Source organism: Lissotriton helveticus, chromosome 9 (genome assembly GCF_964261635.1).
Source record: "Lissotriton helveticus chromosome 9, aLisHel1.1, whole genome shotgun sequence".
Taxonomy (NCBI): Eukaryota; Metazoa; Chordata; class Amphibia; order Caudata; family Salamandridae; genus Lissotriton; species Lissotriton helveticus.
This window is the reverse complement of record NC_136070.1, coordinates 73,593,278-73,613,371: the sequence shown is the minus strand read 5'-3', so window position 1 is coordinate 73,613,371 and position 20,094 is coordinate 73,593,278. Positions and strand designations below refer to the sequence as shown.

At 46.7% G+C, this 20,094-nt stretch overlaps 1 protein-coding gene across 8 annotated transcripts in view; it reads left to right on the top strand.

Annotated features, from left to right (window-relative positions):
• The window catches only part of NUMB (NUMB endocytic adaptor protein), a 336,147-nt gene that overhangs the window by 187,275 nt on the left and 128,778 nt on the right, over positions 1 to 20,094 (top strand). For all 8 annotated transcript variants that reach the window (XM_078659507.1, XM_078659504.1, XM_078659509.1 and 5 more), the window contains one exon: positions 10,704 to 10,831. In XM_078659507.1, the coding sequence (XP_078515633.1) occupies positions 10,706 to 10,831 (126 nt within the window). In that variant the 5' untranslated portion in view covers positions 10,704 to 10,705. The remainder of the gene's footprint in view (positions 1 to 10,703; positions 10,832 to 20,094) is intronic.

The following is a 20,094-nucleotide window of genomic DNA, read 5'->3' as shown; positions in this document are numbered from 1 at the left end:
AACAGTGGTGCTGGCAGATGAGCTACATGGTATACAGAGGAGAGTGGGCTGGGGTTGAACATCATGTCAAATGGTATACAGAAGAGAGGGTTGAGCACTATATGTCTGTCAGGAAGCCGAATTGGGCTACAGGCAATTGTGGAGGGAAAAATAAGTGAAGCAGCTGACCGAGCACCTGCAAGCTCTACTCCTCCATGTACTGTGCCAACACTGCTCTCCTTGTCACCTGGCATATGGTGGCTCTGAAGTTCAACTGGCCACTACCTCTCTTCACTTCCAGTGCCCTTCACCTCTTCCTGGCCATCTACGAAGGGGTGAGAGGCAATTAGAACATAAGTACACTGTGCCCGGGGAACTTTTTGAAAAACAATTGTAATTTTTTATTGTCGGTGTAGTTAGCGTATCATTACAGCATGCAGCAACCATATTTATCATTTTGTAGCAAATTAATTGTGTTGCATGTGGTGCCTACTTTTAACCGTACATGCATGTTGAAGCCATTTTACATTTTAAAGGTTAATTTGCGTAACTTATGGCCTAATATAGCGTCTGGGCAACTTAAGCGTCAGTATTGGGCAAAGTCTTAAAAGATGGTACTGAGAAGTGTCAGGCATTGGTGTGGGGATAGAGAGAGTGAATGGACAAAGAATGCAGCTCCGCACACATGGCTGAATGGGTCAAATTCAGTAGGATGAGGAAATGGTGTGGCATAGTAGCAAGCTCTATCCTTCTGCGTTGCACTGGCCCCGCTCAGAAAATCACGTCAGCCCTTGCCTGTCACATTCTTTTAAACAGAATGGCTACAATACCACATGTAGACCTTTTTGGCATCAGGCAGATTCTGTTGGAAAATGGCAGAGCGATTTGTTTAAAGGTCACGATTGCAGCACCAAACTATCCAGTGGATGCTGTGCATGCATTCTAGTAGAGGCGCACGGTTTGCAATAGACAGCTATGCGATGGTTTCAGCCATTTCCTACCATGTAGTGCATTTCCTCTAAGAAATCACTCCCATGGGAGAGCCATGCCACAAGATGCCTCGTCCTAGCGAGGCAACACAGGCCAAAGAATTTATCCATCAAACATTCATGGTGCGTGGATGATTACCCCTCGAAAACCAGCTAGTACCTTCAGGATATTGGCTATTGGGTGCACCGCGGTGAATCTAGCCCATGGATGGGCCCTTGAGAGAGTGCGCTGGCGTGAGGCAGGTCAGGAGGTGGCTGGTCCTGCGTGGCTCTTTTACGGTGAGTGTGGCCCTGCGATATAGAGCAGCACTGCGGGGGTGACAGCCCCGGTCGGCCCAAGTATTTGCAGTACTTGGAGTGGGGGAGGGGGGATGAGCCTTCTCTGACCCATTGTGGCCAGACTCCGTAACTACAGAGGTCAGGACACTATCCTACGGATTGCCAGGGAGCCCTAATCTGTCCAGTATCAAGTCCATGCCATCACCATATACCTCGACTTCACTATTGCGGTTCAGGCTGGCTGTCAAGAGTTCCTCCCGGTGAAACGTTTCGTCCAGAAACTGAGATTCTGTACTCTCTGCTCTAACCGGGAAAATTGCTAAGTAAACTGGACAGAAAAAAAACACTTTACGGATCCCATGGCCGCCATGAAGCTTTCGCGACGCCTGGCCATGGCCAAGATGGCTGCTTCAACTGATCACGCAAATTATGGGGATGGCCGCCTCAGTGACAATGACTAGAGATCTAACATCTGATTTTTTTGCATTGCGTTGTTCCTCTGTTGTGGGTGAGATCGTAGCTCACCCACCTCTACCTACCCTTCGCAGTACTGATGCCTTCATTGTTTCAAAACAGGGGGTGACGATCCCATAATTGGCTCATGGCTGCCACTCGTTTTTCCTGTTGGACTACTTTCACTGACCCCTACAGGGGTTCTTCTCGGCTCTGTTAAGCCACCCAGACTACCGCTGCCTGGGGTGTCCGCAAGGTCCTTTATTTTCCCCCTGGGATAACTCTCAATGTGTTGCATTGTTTATTAGTTTAGGTGGATGGTGGAATGGATCATTTCAACCAGTAGTGGTGGTGGGGGGGGTTGAAGTGGGTGACGTGTGGGTCTTTGGTTGTTGTGTTTCCTTTGTGTTCTTCTTCATACCTTACCTGACACAATGTAGCTGTCCTTCTCCTAATGGCAACAAACTAGAGATGGAGATCTCTGGTGCTGCCCTGGATGCTCTTATTCTCACCCTGTGAAGACCGTGACATCCATTGACTGCTTGACCTGGAATATCCGAGGACTCACCGACCAGTGTAAGCTTCTGTATTGCTTCGCCCTCCCAAATAATATAAAATACTGGACTACCACACAGAAGCACAAACACGGCGAAGCAATAAAAACATCAGGAAAGGGATTTCAGTCTCATAAAATAAGGCACATCAAAATACTGTTTTAAGAATAAAGCATGGAGTTTTATTTGTGCAATACTCTCTAACAAAAAGGATTTCCCAGATGTCAAATGAACAACATTCAAATGTATATAGAGATATATATTTTTGTGCAAGCAATAATAACACACTTATAAGTAGGCAAATGCAGCGATTAAATGCATGGAATAAAATGCATGGAATAAAATACAAGCACATAACCGTATGGACGTCCACTGCAAAAAATCTAAAAGATATATACACTAAATACATCAGATGATTATAATCACTGTAGACCTGAATGTGCACACAGACCCACTCACACATCACAATATCAGTAATCCTAAGAAAACACCTCACCGATCGCTTTCTCTCTGCATTTTTACCAACTTGGCTGGAGGAGCCCTTGACATCCAGGCAGGAAGGTTCGATCGGGACCCTAAAAACAAGTTCCCTGTGGCAACATGTCTGCTCCACAAGCGAGCACCCGTCTGGGTGCCAAGATTTCCAGCCTTTAATACCTTTTACTCAACCAGAGGAGAAGGTTTTAGAAACTTCACTCCCTTTCTTCTGTTAGGAAAATCTGAGCTGACCATACTGGTCTGTGTCAATGTCAAGACAGAAGCTGGCCAGGCCCCTGTAGTTTGACTCCGAGACAAAGCTGTAAATTCCACACATTTCTCTGGAAACAACAATTTCTGCCCTGAAAGGTACCAAGCACACATTCCACACATTATCTCAGTGAAGCTTACGAAAGTCTCCAAAAGTACAGAAAACAACATTGAACGTGAATAACCTAAACAACTTGAGTAATCTGGGGGCCTGCCTGTGTGCGCAATGCTCAAGCTAGACAGAGTCAGAATTCAAGATGGCATGAGGGCATGTCAAAGCCAACAGTAAGAACTTCATAATACTTCCCAATGTACAACACAGTGCACATTTGTGCATCACTGCCTATAGCACTACTCCCAATGTACAATATAATGCACCACTGCTCATAACACTACACTCCGAGACCGAGACGCACATTCCACACGTCTCTCTCTCTCATGCTTTCAAGTGCACATCCCACTCGTTCTGTTCCTGGCAAGGCTGTTCTACTCTGTGAAAGCAATTCCCTTCTGCAGCTACAAGAAGACATGAAAGTAATCTTCAAGGGAAAAAGCACATGCAGGAAAACTGATGTACATTCAAGAAAAAACCTAAAGTGAATTAAAATAATGGTAGTCAAAGGTCATCACGTGGTCCCAATTTATGGGAGTGCCTCTGGCACTACAGGTGCAACCAGTACATGCGTACCTCAACTGACCTTACAATGACACATGTTTCCTCCAGGAGCTAAATCTGACTTAGGCAACCGCTTCTTGTCTTCGGGCTGGCTGGTTCTCTGAGTCACATGCCTATCTATATTCTAATTATGCACGTTGCATGGGCATTCTCCTATGTAAGGGACTACACTGGTGCACACAACATACTTTCCTAGACTCGGAAGGCAGATTTTTTCTTATTTAGGGCATCCTACATAACTTTCCAGTAATATTGGCCTCCATATATGGCCACAGCACAGATAGCTCGGAATTCTTCACAGAGCACCGGTGCTTACTATCCACACTGGGGCCTAGCACGATTATTTAGGGAAGTGATTTCATTGTCATCTTAGACCACACTGTCGATCGATTCAGGGCCTCTCTGAGACCCCATCCGGGCACTGTGGCTCAATTGGACTCCATCATTAGAGTTTGTGTGACGTTTCGGGCCTTCGACTTCCATGGCACTGAAGGTACCTGCATCACCTCACAATGTCTTGCATAGACTATTGATTCCTCACATAACGCCCTAGCCTGAATTGCAAATGTGACCCATCGCCCCCAAATCCTTTCGGACCAGCCTGGTCCTGCTAGAACTCACTATCCCCAATGCCCCCCATCGGTCTTTCACCTGGAAGCTCACCCCAATCGCACTATGTGATTCCAAATGCACTATGTGATGCGGTGTTTCGGGAGGAACTTCTCAAGGCCCCACGAGGTATCTTTCGCAAAACAATCTGGCATCCTCAGCGCAATCCGTACACAACGCAGCAAGCTAGAATCCGACATTTGCGTGCTAGAATTGGTATTCTACACCACGAATACCTCATAGATCATTGATCATTGCTGCGCTCAGGGTAAAATTGTCAGAATATGCCGAGGAGGCGACTCAGGTAAAACCACTGCCTAAGTAGGGAGGCGGTGGTGCGTCACTATTGCAAAGGAGATGGATCCTGCAAGATGCTGGTGGGTCGTCTTCTTAAATCCTGGGTCGACTCATATATCCCAGAACTCTTGGACAACCAACAGGCACTCCACACCAGGTCAGATGAGAGAGTGCAAGTCATGACGTCCACCTACTTTAACTTGTACACTGCCACTCATGCCCCTGACTCGGAGGTTTTAGACACATACCTGGACACGCTCCAACTCTTGTAACTCCACAACGCGCACCACTTGTATTTGGATGTCCTCTTTACGAGAGGGGAAATAGTGCAGGTCATTCAGAGCATGTCCGGTGACTGGGTGCTGGTTCTAGATGGGCTCATCACATTATTCTACAAAGAATACGCTTTGTTTCTTGACCTCACCTATTGGCAATGTATGACGACTCTTTGCCCTCGGACCAGCTCCACCCCCTCACTACGTGAAGCTGTCATCGTAACTATTCTGAAACCTGCCAAGCCGGCAGAAAGGTATGACTCTTATTGGCCACTGTCTGCGATAAACATTGATGATATATTTGCCAAACTAATAGCTAACCACCTTCTGCCACTCCTGCCTACTATTGTCAGGCAAGGGTGCTGAATAGTCCCTATGGGGTACATGCATCAAAATAAATATTTGCGATTCCCAAATAGCGATTATTACTGAATTGCAATTTTGTAATCGCTAACCTCAATGCATCAAGTTAATCGCACATTTTTTGCGAATCGGTATTAATCGCAATCGCTATTAGCGATTTCATAATAGCGAGTCTCTATTTTAGTGACTAAGCTATTAGAGAATCACTAATAGTGAATCCGTAAATCAGATGCAGGATGATGTCACAGGCAGGAAGTAAGTCATCACATGCTGTTACCTGTGTACTGAGAGGGAGGAGGAGGAGGAGGAGGCAGACTGCAGAAGAACAACACTAGGAAGCTTTTTGGGACTGCAGAACCTGTGCAATTACCCAGCATGGCATCAGAAACACCACAGAAGGAGAGGAAAAGAAAGCTGAAGTTCAGTGAAAAGGAGCTGGAAATCCTCATAGCGGAAGTTGTGAAGAGCCATGAGAAACTTTTTGGCAAAGAGTCACTGCATGTCCCGGAGTCTGAAAATAGAAAATTATGGCTGGGAATACAATCAAAAATCAGCTCAGCGCTCCAATCCGGATCTGTGCAAGCGGTGGTATGGCCTGCGGAGCTGGGTCAAGGAAAGGGTTGCTGCAAGACTAGCTGATGCTAAAAAAAACTGCAGGAGGACCATCCACAGAAACAGCACCCACAGCCTTAGAGGACCTGGTGGAGTCGACCCTTCAGCCTGAGGCTATTGTTCAAGTGATGTTTATCGAGTCCTCTGCACCGCCCAGTACTTCCAAAGGTAAGATGCATGCAAATGGCCATACAATGCTAGATTAACTAAACAAAATCCGTAAGTCAGATCCGGGTTAGTGTAGCAAATAATATCCAGATCATATTTTACTTGTAACACACAAAAGCATTTGGGAATAGCTGTCAGCAAATCCAATTGGAAAGGCAAGTGGGAAGCAAACCAGCATAGGTGCAATCAATTTTGACAAGCAAGTTTAATCTCTACACAAGTATTAATTTGAAAAATTACTAAATATGATGATACTAAGTGCAAGATGAAATACATGTCCTTTTTTGAAAACTGAAATTGCACTGTTTCACATCACCGATGCATCTGCGCGGGAGTCAGATGACCGTGAAGGTCATGCACACCTGGAAAGTGAGCCACAGTCATCAGAAGACATCTCAGTGTCTTCGTCACCCACAACACCTGCACCCATAAGACGCAGGATCACTTTCCCACCATTGCCTGCATTCGAAATGAAAGAGGATAGCCAACCTGACCCTACAACAGCATAGTCTGGGCAGACACCCGCATCAAGACCATGTGTCCTGGATCGAAATAGAAATATCCGCATCAGGAGGCGCAGGGGAGGTGCACAATTGAGCGCTGTTGAAGGTGACAGTTCAACGTAATTTGCTGGGCTGGAGAACGCAATGTTGAGAGTACAGCGCCTGCAATGCAAACACATGCGTTCAATACATGCACACCTTTCATCTCTTACAAGGAACATGGGAGAGATGAGTGATCGCATTAAACAGCTGTGTAGGAAGGTCAGCGGGATACCACACAACACTTTGGTGACATGACACAGGCACTCAAGGAGTTATGCAAAGTGATGCAAGAAGACCACGTGACCCACTGCAAAAACAATAGCAATTCCTTGGCCGTATGAATGGCTACACCAGGGCCATCAACCGCCTAAGCTCCACAACAGTACAACTGTCCCGACTAGCAGTAGGCATGCAGGTTGAAATTACACATTGCTGTGGTGATGTGGCATGGGACTGATACAGGTCACCAATGCTGTGGAGCAAATGCAAACTACTACAGTTGCTGCCAGTAGTGTCATGGGTGGAGGGGATAGTGAGGATGCCTCCAGCCTCAGTAGCAACATGGTTCCAGTGACCGAATGCAGGAGGCGCAGCACAAGGAATATTCCTGCATCAGAGTTCTCAGATTAGGATGTGTCAGAGCACCATGTTCGGACAATGGGAGTGCGTGGCCGCCGTAAATAGTGTGGACATGACCACAGAATTTCATTTGGTGAGGTAACCATAATCCGAATTTGTCTGGGCTGATGTACAGGTGCCATGGCAAAGTCAGCCTATTGCGTTCATACTTACATTGTGCACATTTTCAGCTTGGTATGTGTGCATTAACAGAACCTCCGCTAATTCTTTTTTGAATAAATCAAAATGGCAATGGAACCATGTAGTGTCTTGTTTCGTCATTATCCACCTTAAAAATAATGCTGTTATTTCTGCACGTCTGTCTCCCCTCAGCTGCGCTCGGCCCGCGTGCTGCTTGTGGTGGTTGCCCTAGCCGGTTGTCTTCCTCAGGATCACTGTCAGACAGTTCGCAAAGTTGTGCAACATGGCACAAGTGGCCACACTTTTGCAGCAGGTATCTGGTCCTTACTGCAATGCACCGCCAGTTGTGGAGGCAGCAGAACCTACTTTTTTGTAGGCCAAAGGTGCTCTCTGACGTTGCGGGTGGTGATGTGCGCTACATTGTAACGCTACTCACTTGGGGTACTTTGGTTGAGGTATGTCGTCAGGATGTAAGAGCGTTCAGCGTATGCGCTGTCACCTACAGGGTTGGAATAAACAGATTACTCACTGCTATTTGTCACCATGTGCCCAGAGTATGCAAGACATTGTAACATATTTTTACCAAGCAGGTATCCTTCACCGAATTCTTCCCCAAGGAGACGAGTGTGTATGCCAGTGTGTCGGAATATGTATGAGTCACGTGTACTGCCAGGGAATCTAGCCACTATGTCAGTTAATGTTTTTGGAATTGCAAATGACTTGTATATTCAGTGAATGTTATGATTTTCTGTTCCTGTAAATGTACTCATTCCCTGACGGGGGACGAATGGCTACATGCATCCCATCAATGCAACCGATTACGTGGGGAAATTGGGCTCCCTGTTAGAAATCTATTTTGTTTGCTGCGATTCCTGTGGTGTTGAAGGAAAGCTTATGTGGTGGTGTATCGTGGTCAACATGTAGTCAAGGAATGAATTGAAAAAGCGCGATAGGGCACTTTGTGATATACTTCCGGCTGCAGCTATTACACCCTGGAAGCTACCTGACGCTTGGAGGTGCAGTAAACATAGGACCTGCACATAAGTGGGGATGGCATGTGTCCTGTGAGTCTGACGCTGCAGTATGGGATCTAATTCAGCTATCATGTCTGTGTTTAACCTATACTTGTCATATATCTCTTCCTCTGTCTGCCCCAACAAAGTAACGTGCACTCTAAATATGCGCTCCTGTATCCTCCTGCTCTGAGCTGCTCCTCCTAGCCTCATCCTCTTAGCCATGACGTTGAGCGCTGCCATTTGTGAAACATTGTGAGATCTTCTGGGCCTGTTTATATCATTTGCCAGAGGTTCCCACCTGCTTTGATTGATTTCACCTGGTTACCACCTGAATAGATTAGATGGTAGTTTTGAAAGTGCTAAATTGCGATTCTCTATTTATTCGCGATTTGCGAATTTAAATGCATTGCTTTGCGAGGCAGAAATAGGGAATCGCTAATAAGGATTCGCTATTTTGGGAATCGCAAAATAGGTATTGCTTTGGGCTATTTTGCGATCGCAAACTGCCCTTTTTTGCGATTCGCACGGTTTGCGATCACAAAATAGCTTGATGCATGTGCCCCTTTGTTTGAACTTCGTGTCCCTGACCTGGGTGGGTAAACTGCCGAGGGTAGCATTGGAAACCTTCACATTGTCCTTTCAGCAAGGCGGCCTTGAAGCCCTGACATCCTACTTGCACATGTCTAATTCATTAATTTCTCCCTACCTCACTTCAACCACACACTGCGGTGGAGACTAATCAAGCAGCCCTTGTCCCCTGATTATGGTGCTATTTTAGACACAGACCTCCTCATGCTCAGAGCGACACAATTGTCTGTGTCTGCTGGGCCTGACATGAACTATTAAGGTGAGCACACATCTGCTGCCAAATGCACCCTGCAAGCCACTTGCCCCAAATACCTTCTTCCCCATGCTGACTGATGAGGGGGGCATGCCGGCGTGCTAAGCGATTGGGACTCCTCATATTTGGTGATCTGTACCCAGCCCAGAACTTCCTCTCTCCTGGCACTGACATTTACCCCCCCCCACCCCACCCCCACCCACTGCACTCGTGGTCCTTTTACACCAGCTGTGCTCTACATGTGGCTCTACACAGCACGCTGCCAGCGGCTCCTCCCATGCTTTATGCTCTAGATCTAGAACATCTGATTGTCAGTCCCTCCCCATGCAAGCTAATCTCTCATCTGTACACCGCGATGAAGGAAAAGGCGCCAGGATGTGACCCTGGAGCTCGTGCTGTCTGGGCAGCGGACACAGATCCCCGCCTCCTCCATCACTGCACCCAATCTAAGGCCTTACCCCTGAACTATACACTGCGCCTTATCCACTTCAATGTCCTTATTGTACATCCGTTTAGCTGCGCAGGATGGGACTTGCAATGTGCTGCTCCGCAGACCACTTTCCTACATCTAGCCTGGGACTGTTTCTGGTCCAGTGTATGCGCCGAGATGGCCCAGATAATCGGTCACCTTCCTCAGCAGACGCCGATGGTGGCCCTCCTGGGATATGTCAAGGGGGTCCCTCCGAGTCTCTGCGCCTCACTGCGATACTGCTTCTACTGCCTAAACTGCGGGAGACCAGTGCTTTAAATGGGCTGGTACTGTCCGGTACGGAGTACCTGCACTTATTTATTTTGAGAGGGAGAGTACCGGCACTTCTCAAGAGGGATATAATACTTTTAATTGGAGGGTACCGGCACTTCTCAGAAACAAATAGGTACTCTGGTACAGAGTACCTGCACTTCTATGTTTCCATTTCAAGCAATGCGGGAGACTGCCTCCACCCAAGATCTCTGACCGGTTGCAGGACGCTACGTGTTGCCAGGAACAGCTGTCTCACTGTTGGGAACGTATACCGGTGCACTCCTGGCCTAGAGGCATCTGGGCCCCACTCGCTCTGTATTTGTAGATGCGGGATGCGGCTGTAGAGTCTGAGGCGGTGGCAGCCCCACCGACTCCGGGAGATGCCTCTCGTTGGGGAGTGACATTCCGCCAAGATCTCCCGTGTGGCAGAACGGACCTATCTCTGCATGACCTGTGCTTTTGTGTCTTCTTGATGTAAGCTACTGCAGCTACCTTTTCCAGTACGAACTCCACTGTACATGCCTGAATGTCACTATCTCATGATGCTTTGCTATTTGTAAGGTATGCTTCCACCTCCCCCTTTCACCCCATCTTCCTGTTCGCCGTTTGAAAATCAATAAATACTTTTTATAATCAAAAAAGAAATCACTCCAATTGTTTCTTGTCAATAAGCCAAACATTAATGTTGTATTTATTTCCTATATCTTTTGTCACAACAGTAGAGAGAGAGTTCCACCTGTCCAGTCCCTTGTCTTAATTCCCTTTCCTGTGTTTTTTCATTTCCAACATGGCACCCAAGAAATGAACAAATTAAGGCAAAGCTTCCGACGAAAGAAAGATGCATTTGTACCAGAGGCAAGTAGGCCGCACCAATGGCAAACAGATGAAGAATCCGTTCGAACTGGCAAATGCAGCTTTCCAGTTAAGGTAATAGTTTGTTTGTTCTCCTCTGTAGAGGTTTAAATCTCAGTTGTCCTTCTAGGTAAACATTTGCTGATCAAATAGTTGTATAAAATATAGGTAAGTGTTTTTTTGTTTTTTTTTGCAGCATAACGTATTTTACCTTTAAGTTTAGTGATTCACTTACAGCTGTTGAACTTTCAGAGTTCTAGGTGTAATCCAAGAGTCTAACTCTTTCCAATCCCAAGAGAATCTGACTTTCTATCCTGAGAACTTATAGAAAATAAAGAGATCAACTGGTGCATTTTTTAGTACATTTCCAGATCAAATGGCTAAAAAAAAGAAACTTATTCCACGGGTAGCTCTGAAGGGGCACTCTTGAAACATTCTATAATTCATGGTCTTCCAAGCAAGCCAGACCCTATCAACAGGGGTATTTGCGGCGGTGGGGTCGATCGACTCCAAAAAATGTTGAAGAGATAAAACCAAGTGTACATTTTACAAAATAATTTTCCTAAGCAGATGAAAAAAAAATAGAACGTTTATCCAGCACTTTCAAATATGTGGGTAAGAAGTACCATGTGACCTCCTATTTCTTCCAAAATGGAAAAAATGAATCCTTTCCATTGGTTTTCCTGCCCAGACATTTCCCTCGGTTAAACCCCAATGCACTTTTTTAAAGAACCAAATGCCAAGCTGTGTCCTGCTAATTTTATTTTTCTGCTTCCACTGAGATTGAAGTTTCAGACACTGAAAAAGAAATGTCAAAACGGACTCTGAACTGCAGTTTAACACTGACCTGTCCAATTGAGAACCTGTAAAATGTGGGAAGCGCTTGGCGTCTTCTGTGAACTAATTATAATGCTGATGTGTACCAAAGTCAAAATGTATTCAGATTTGTTTATGGTTTTTCACTGCTCAAATATTTAAATACATTGCTTTAACCCTAAAATAGTAAAGCAACTTAAAATACATCAACTATTGTCAATCTTTTTCCTCAAAAAAGATGTAAAATATTTTTACAAATTGTGTTCATATATTGTCTTATTGATTTTCTTTCATATACAAATAAAGTCAAAGGGTGGTCACTCTTGTGGTGTGCTGCAGACTTTGTAACCTCGAATCGTAGGTATTCCTCTTAGCTTTACTGCGATACCAAATGATGTGAGCCTAGATTTTAAAGGTTGTTTGTAAAGGGATTCTGCATATTTAGCTTTTCATTGGTCTTGGAGGATGCAGAAGGCTATTCGTCTGTAGGCAGAAAATTAAATCAAATGGATTCCTGCAAGCAGCTATTGATCTCTAGGGGCCTGTAATCATTTTGATGGGTTCGTCCATTAAACCTATGTGCAAGATTATCATATGGCATAACCTGAGATAATGTATAGTTCTTTTACATTTATCTTGCTGCTAACATGTTTTGACTTATCTTTTGATGTAGTCGTCCTGAGACCTTTCTGTAATGTACATTTATACTTTGATCCATTTTTGGCATGATTGTATGTATACTCATGTATGTGTAATATTTGCGTGTTGTACTTTTATGATCTTAGTGATCGAAAATAAAGTTTATGATGATGTAAGAATGAATGAAAAATATTGCTCAGAATATTGTGTTGGTACGTTTAAATTCTATTAAGAACACAGAGGTGAGGATTATGCTTACAACTCCCTTCTCTTTTATTACAGCAGCCATTTTTTTAACCTTGGAAAAAAACGGAAAACAACCAGTTCCATGAGTCTCTGGGACTGGGTTGAAATCACAACCAATCACATTACTGTGGTAGTCTATAACATTAACCAATCAGGCTCCTCCATCATCTGTAATAGTCCTTTCTCCATGTTGAGCCTTCCTCTTTCGTCGTGCAAGTCAAGCCTTAGCACCATCCTCAATGATCTTGTTTAGTCCCATACGATCCTATGAGCAAAGAAAGGAATCGGTATGGGTCTTTCTCTTTGTGTAAAGAGACAGTACTTGACCTTATCCGAAGATCATTGTTAACAGGATTTCATAAAGTTCCCAACATTATTACGATATATCATATGGAAAATATTTTACTTGCTGTATAGGGTGGGCTTCTTGAAGAGAAACCTCTTAACAGGTAGGATAATCCTCACTTCTCTTCCAGGGGATCCTCATCAATAGTCATAAGCATTAGAATATTCCCGCCCATGCGCGGGACCCCGGAAACACTATATGTGCCCCATATATATATATATATATATATATATATATATATATATATATATATATATATATATATATATATATATATATACAAGCAATAGCAGCCAAAATAACCATAGAGCTGGATTATGCTGTAAAGAATTTCCACCATACATGAAAACATATGCATTAGAAACATGAGAAACAACATCAAAGATTGCTTTGAAACTGTTTTAATGCTGAAAAAGCAGTAGAAATTCTTACTATATCCTGAAAGCATAGAAAGCTCCCAGGCTGCATTGCAAACACAGTCTAAAAGACTGAAAAGCTAACCTGTAGCTGCATGCTACAAAAAAACTGACACCGTGCCTTTAAGGCACTCATGACCCCCAGTATCCCATCATGCCTCAGGGGTGACAGTTGGGTCAGTTGTTCTTTCCGGCTCCTTCAGGAAGGATCCTGGATTCACAGCTCCACTATTTTTCTACTTTCTGACAGAAAATTCTCTCAGATTTCTACTTTTTTGATCCTACTTCGACGTTTTTCATCTTGTCAAGTAGGTTTTCTCTTGTTGGTAAGCTTTTTCTTTTGAAAATGCCTGCCCTTTTTGACAAATGCCCTTCTTGTGGCAAGAAGAAGGCCATGACGGACAGCCATGAGGTATGCATCCTGTGCTTACCTGAAGATCATCACCCTAGGACCTGCCCTCACTGTGAGTCTCGGTCATCCAGAACTTTAAAAGACAGAGAGAGGATTCGTGTCTATGGGCTTGCCCATAGGTCTTCTAGAGGGAGGTCCCCAACCAAGAAGAGCTCCAAGAGGTCCAGAGAACCTTCAAAGGGCGAGTCTTCTCGTCCTGCAGCTTCAGCGTCGGGCTCGGCGCTGAGAAAGGAGCATTCGGTGGGTCATTCGTCGAAAAAACGTCATTTATCACCGTCGACGGCGGGCTCGCCGTCAAGAAGATCAGGTATGTCTTCGCCGAGATGTCAAGACCCTCCGCCGTCGTCAACTCGGCGACGATCGGCGTCGAGAGATAGGACGCCTCCGCCGTCGTCAACCAGGCGGCGACCGGCGTCGAGGGGCGTTAAACCTCCGCCGACGTCAACCAGGCGACGGTCGGTGTCGAGGGGTAAGGAGCTTCCGCCTTCGTCGTCATCACGACGTTCGGCGTCGAAAGCTGGCTCACCTCCGTCGTCGCAGGTTACGCGACCGACGTAGAGAGCCCGGAGTCCTTCGTCGTCGAGAAGGACATCTTTGCAGTCGTGTCATCGTTCGGCGTCGAGGGCGACCAATACCCCTCCGCCGACGTCACATAGACATTCCAAGTCAAAGACAACTCCGTCGTCGGCAACACCATGCCGGTCGACGTCGAGAGACCATTCCTCACGTCGGAGGCTTACGACGTCGAGATCGCCTGTTCCATCGACGCCACAGAAACAGTTGGCTCCAAGGGAAAGGGCTCCGTCGACGGTGGCGAAACACCGGTCGACGTCGAGGGATCACCATCATCGTTCGAAGTCGAGGAATGAACGATCCAGATCGACGTCGAGACACCTTGAACGAGGAACCAGGGAGGTTTCTATGATACTAGTGACTAAATCAGCCTCCCGTCATTCTTCTGGTTCTTCCAGTTCAAGATCCAGAAGTGCTCGCAGATCTAGAAGTCCTTCCCGCAGACCTTCCAATGAGGTTATACAGTTGTCTCCCAGATGGAATAGGCCTCTGCACCATTGGCGAGACTCGGGGGCCATAAGACGGATGCAGGAATATGTCAGCCCAGTGCACAGATCTCCACTGCAAAGACTTGTTGACGAAGTTGATAGACGCAGCCCTCCCAGGCGCAAAGAAAGATCGCCTGCGAAACAAGCTGCATCTCGTTCCCCTGCACGAGAAGAGCGTTCAGGAAGTTCTCACGAAAAGAGACGCGACCGTTCCCCTAGACAGGAGGTACCAGTCAGAAGATCACGAGAAAGAAGAGCTCGGACACCAGCTACTTCTTCTTCTTCATCTAAACGCTCTTCCACTCGGGATTACTCTCCTACCTTAGTGGATAGCCCTATCTCTAGGATTTCCCCGGTGGACGATATTAACACCTACCATGATGTCCTGCAGAGGGGTGCTCTGAAATTAGGCATCGAGATGTCTGTTCCACAGGTATCCACAACAGTGATTTTTGAAACCCTTCACCAAAGGTCGGTTTCTCGACCAGTGTTACCATTGGTTCCAGGGATCATGGACCCTGTCAATGATGTATTCTTGGCCCCAACATCAGTAAGAGCGCTTCCGGCTCGGATTCAGAAGAAGTATAAAGCTGCACCCTCTGATGCGATTTTTGTGAAAGCAGATCCTCCCGCCGACCCGGTAGTGGTTGCGGCGGCAAGAAAGACCCACTCAGTCTCTCCCTACTCCTCAACGCCGCCTGATAAGGACAGCAAGTTACAAGACTCGTGGGGCCGCAAAGTCTGTAGTTCTGCCGCTTCGACACTGAAGGTTTCTAGCACGGCTGCTCTTTTGGGCAGATATGACAGAGCCTTGTGGGACTCAATGGAACGTTTTAAATCCAAATTGCCTAAGGAGGACCAGCAAGACTTCGAGGAGACCCTAACAGAAGGAAGTCTTGTGGCTAATCAGTTGATTAGCACTGCTGCAGATGGAGCGATATTGGCGGGGCATACCTATGTCCATGGGGTATGTGCTAGACGTTCTTCGTGGCTGCGCCTGACAGGCCTCAAGCCTGATGCGCAACAACTCATTCTGAACCTCCCGTTTACCGGCAAATCTCTTTTTGGACAGCACACGGATGACGAAATGAGTCGTATGAAAGCCGAACTCGACACCGTCAAGGCAGTCGGCCTAGAAAAAAAGAAAGCGTTCAAACGCCGTTTCAAGTCCAACAGAGGCAGAGGGGCTCAACAGAGGGTTCAAACCCCTCAGTGGTCCCAGAACAAAACGCAGGGCAAGACCCAGTTTCGAGGTGGTAAAGCCAACCGAGGTAGAGGAGGTCACCAACAGTCCTCTACTTCGACTAGAGGAGGAAAACAATGAGCTCTGGCTTCCTCTGGCGCCGTTACCCACTCCAGTGGGAGGAAGTGTTTCAAAACATCTGGAAGAGTGGAACAGCATCACGAACGATCGGTGGGTGCTGAATACACTGCACAATGGATATGCTCTTCGTTTCAGTGCGCCTCAACAGGACATTCCCCCAAAGAAAGGTCGTCCACACCAACTAGATCTGCTCCGAAAAGAGGTGAAGTCTCTTCTTCAAAAAAGAGCCATAGAAGAAGTGCCTCCCTCTCAAAGGGGAAAAGGAGTCTACTCCAGATACTTTCTTGTCCCCAAAAAGGATCAGGAAAACAAGTTCCGGCCTATCCTAGATCTTCGTGTTCTGAACAAGAACGTAGTCCAGGAGAAGTTCCGCATGCTTGCTCTTCATCAAATATGCCCACATCTGCAAGTAGGAGATTGGATGTGTTCGATGGACTTGCAAGATGCCTACTTCCACATTCCAATCGCCATGCGGCATCGGAAGTTCCTAAGGTTTCTGATAGGCACCAAGCACTACCAGTACAGGGTCCTGCCTTTCGGACTAAAGTCGGCGCCGAGAGTCTTCACCAAATGCATGGCAGTGGTGGCAGCCTTCCTGCACAAAAAAGGGTTTTTCGTCTATCCATACCTAGACGACTGGCTCCTAAAAGGCCCATCTCCTCAGCAGGTAGAGAACAACTTACACCTTTGCCTGCTACAATTGCGCAGACTCGGCCTCCACGTCAACATGGAGAAGTCAGTAGTGCTACCGACCCAGTCCTTACACTACCTGGGCTCCGTTCTGGATACAAGACTAGGAAAAGCGTATCCTTCGGAGGAGAGACTATTGTCTATGCAGCTGAAGTGCAGAGTTCTACTGCAATCCCAGAATCCAACAGCGCGTCAAGTGGCGTCTCTGCTGGGTTCCACGGCGTCCTGCATCTTCTTAATTCCTCATGCCCGGCTAAGGATGCGACCTTTGCAGCAAGCTCTGGAGGATCAATGGGATCAGTCGACAGGACTCTGGGAAGACAAGATCTATCTTTCCCAGGTGACGAAGACCTCCATCAAATGGTGGACTCACCCTCGCAACCTTCTGGTGGGAGTGCCTCTTTCATCAACCTCTCCCAACACAGTCTATAGTCACAGACGCGTCTCTCCAGGGCTGGGGAGCGCACATGGGGTGTCTGCAGATTCAAGGAAGGTGGTCAACAAAGGAACAGACCTACCATATCAACATGCTAGAGCTTCGAGCAGTCCATCTGGCTCTGAAGTCCTTCCTTCCTGCACTCGAATCACACTCAGTTCTGATTCAAACAGACAACACGACGACCATGTTCTACTTGAACAAGCAGGGCGGAACTCGATCGCGTCCTCTCTCTCTGGAGTCACAAGCCATATGGCACTGGCTGCTTGCACGGAACCTCACAGTAGTGGCGGTGCACCTCCCAGGAGAGCTAAATGTCAAGGCCGACGCACTCAGCAGGCACTTCGAAGATCAGCCAGACTGGGTGCTGCACGACGAGGTGGTGGCAGACATTTTCCATCGCTGGGGTCGTCCAGAAATAGACCTGTTCGCAGACGACGAAAACTCAAAATGCAGCACCTTCGCATCCAGATTCCACCGTCCAGGGACAAGGGGGAATGCCCTTTTAATGGACTGGTCAGAGACATTTGCTTACGCATTTCCTCCTCTGCCCCTGATTCCGAAGGTGGTGTCCAAACTCATCAGATCCAGCATGACATGATCCTAATAGCACCGGACTGGCCTCGGCAGTGGTGGTACCTGGACCTTCTACAGCTGTCGGTGTCTCCACCCAGGAGACTGTCCTGCAGGCCAGACCTGTTGACCAAGATGGGGGGGAAGATTCTTCATCCCAACCTTCCCTCACTGCACTTGACAGCATGGCTCCTGAGATCATACAATACGGACATTTAAATTTGTCATCTGATTGTATGCACATTTTAAAGGAAGCAAAACGACCCTCCACTAGAACGTCTTATGCTTTTAAGTGGAAGAGGTTTTTTCTTTGGTGCAGAGAACGTCACTTTGATCCCTCTTCAGCACAGGAGGAGGTGATTCTGCCTTACTTGTTGTACTTAGCGAGATCTGGTCTTAAGTATGCTTCAATCAGGGTGCACCTCTCAGCCATTACGGCTTATAGGAAGTCTCCTACTCAGCCCTCCTTCTTCCAGATGGAGGTGGTCAAGGACTTCTTACAGGGGTTGAAGAAGGTGTACCCCCCCTGTGAGAAATCCTTCTCCTCCGTGGGAATTAAACCTTGTGTTGTCTAAGTTGATGGGGCCCCCCCTTTGAACCCATCCACAGATCTTCCTTGCAACACCTTTCGTGGAAGGCGGCTTTTCTAGTCGCAATTACTTCAGCGCGCAGAGTCAGTGAGATACAGGCGCTGTGTACAAAAGAACCCTACACTGTTTTCCATCACAACAGAGTAGTCTTGAGAGCGCATCCATCCTTTTTACCTAAGGTTGTCTCTGATTTTCATATAAATCAGTCTATTTCCCTTCCTTCCTTTTTTCCAAATCCTACGACCCCAGCTGAGCGGTCGCTGCACTCTTTAGATCTCAAAAGAGTCCTTACATTTTATTTGGAAAAGACCAAGGAGAGTAGAAAGACGGACCAATTGTTTATCAACTATGGTCCACTGAGGACGGGTTTCCCTGCTGCCAAAAGATCCATCTCCAGATGGATCGTCTCCTGTATTAAATTCGCTTATCAGCTTGCAGGCAAACCTTTGCTTTTGTCACCTAAAGCTCACTCTACTAGGGGGAAAGCGGCAACAGTAGCTTTCTTACATGATGTCCCTATGTCAGAGATTTGCAAGGCTGCAACCTGGAGATCAGTTCATACCTTTACAATGCATTACTGCCTAGAATCTGATTCCAGGACTGATACTCAAGTAGGACAAGCCTCTTTGAGGAATCTATTTGGGTAGCCTGCGGCTTGTACAAGCTTTTCTAAGCTTAGTAATGTTATTACTGTATTGTTACTCCTTTGCCCGCAGGGAGATGAGGTGAGGCTCGCTATTCTATTCTAATGCTTATGACTATTGATGAGGATCCCCTGGAAGAGAAGGATTAGTTACTTACCTGTAATCCTAGTTCTCTTCCAGGGGTATCCTCATCAAAGGCAACAAGGAATAAGGAAAAACACTGTTTTCCTTATAAAGCCCTCACCCACCGACCTAGTCAGTGGCATGCTTCATCATCGGGCCCACCACAGTGGCACCGAGTGTGCCCCGGGTGTGCTTCAACGCCAGGAGACTGCGGAGCTGGTATGTTGCTGAGTGTGTGGTGAAAAGAGTGAGAGAGGTGAGGTTTTAAAAGCTATGCAGGAGGTCCCAGCACCCGAGGGTTGCTTATCTTTAATGAACTGGGCCTCTGCTAGCGGATAAAAAGGCAAGAAGACGTATTGGAGTGCTTGTTATGACCTCCAGCGTCTAGTGCGGCCTACATGTTTCAGCCAGTGCCTTGTTAATTTAAGCTGGCTTTCCTCAGGACCATTTGATATGTGAAAAAGTGCAAAATAAACTTAATTATAAGTGGTTGTTTGGTCTTTTGGCTATGTGTGGCGCTCGCTACGGCGCTATAGCTGTTCGAGGGGATTCCCTCAAGCTTGATCTGTTTTATCTTGTAAACAAGCTTCAAGGGTCGCCGGGCATCGCGGAAGGACGAATAGGTCCAAGGAGGAACCAGACCGAAATACTCGGTCTCTTTCTCTGCCAGGCGACCCTTGAAGCTTGTTTACAAGATAAAACCGATCAAGCTTGAGGGAATCCCCTCTAACAGCTATAGCGCCTTAGCGAGCGCCACACATAGCCAAAAGACCAAACAACCACTTAAAATTAAGTTTATTTTGCACTTTTTCACATATCAAATGGTCCTGAGGAAAGCCAGCTTAAATTAACAAGGCACTGGCTGAAACATGTAGACCGCACTAGACGCTGGAGGTCATAACAAGCACTCCAATACGTCTTCTTGCCTTTTTATCCGCTAGCAGAGGCCCAGTTCATTAAAGATAAGCAACCCTCGGGTGCTGGGACCTCCTGCATAGCTTTTAAAACCTCACCTCTCTCAC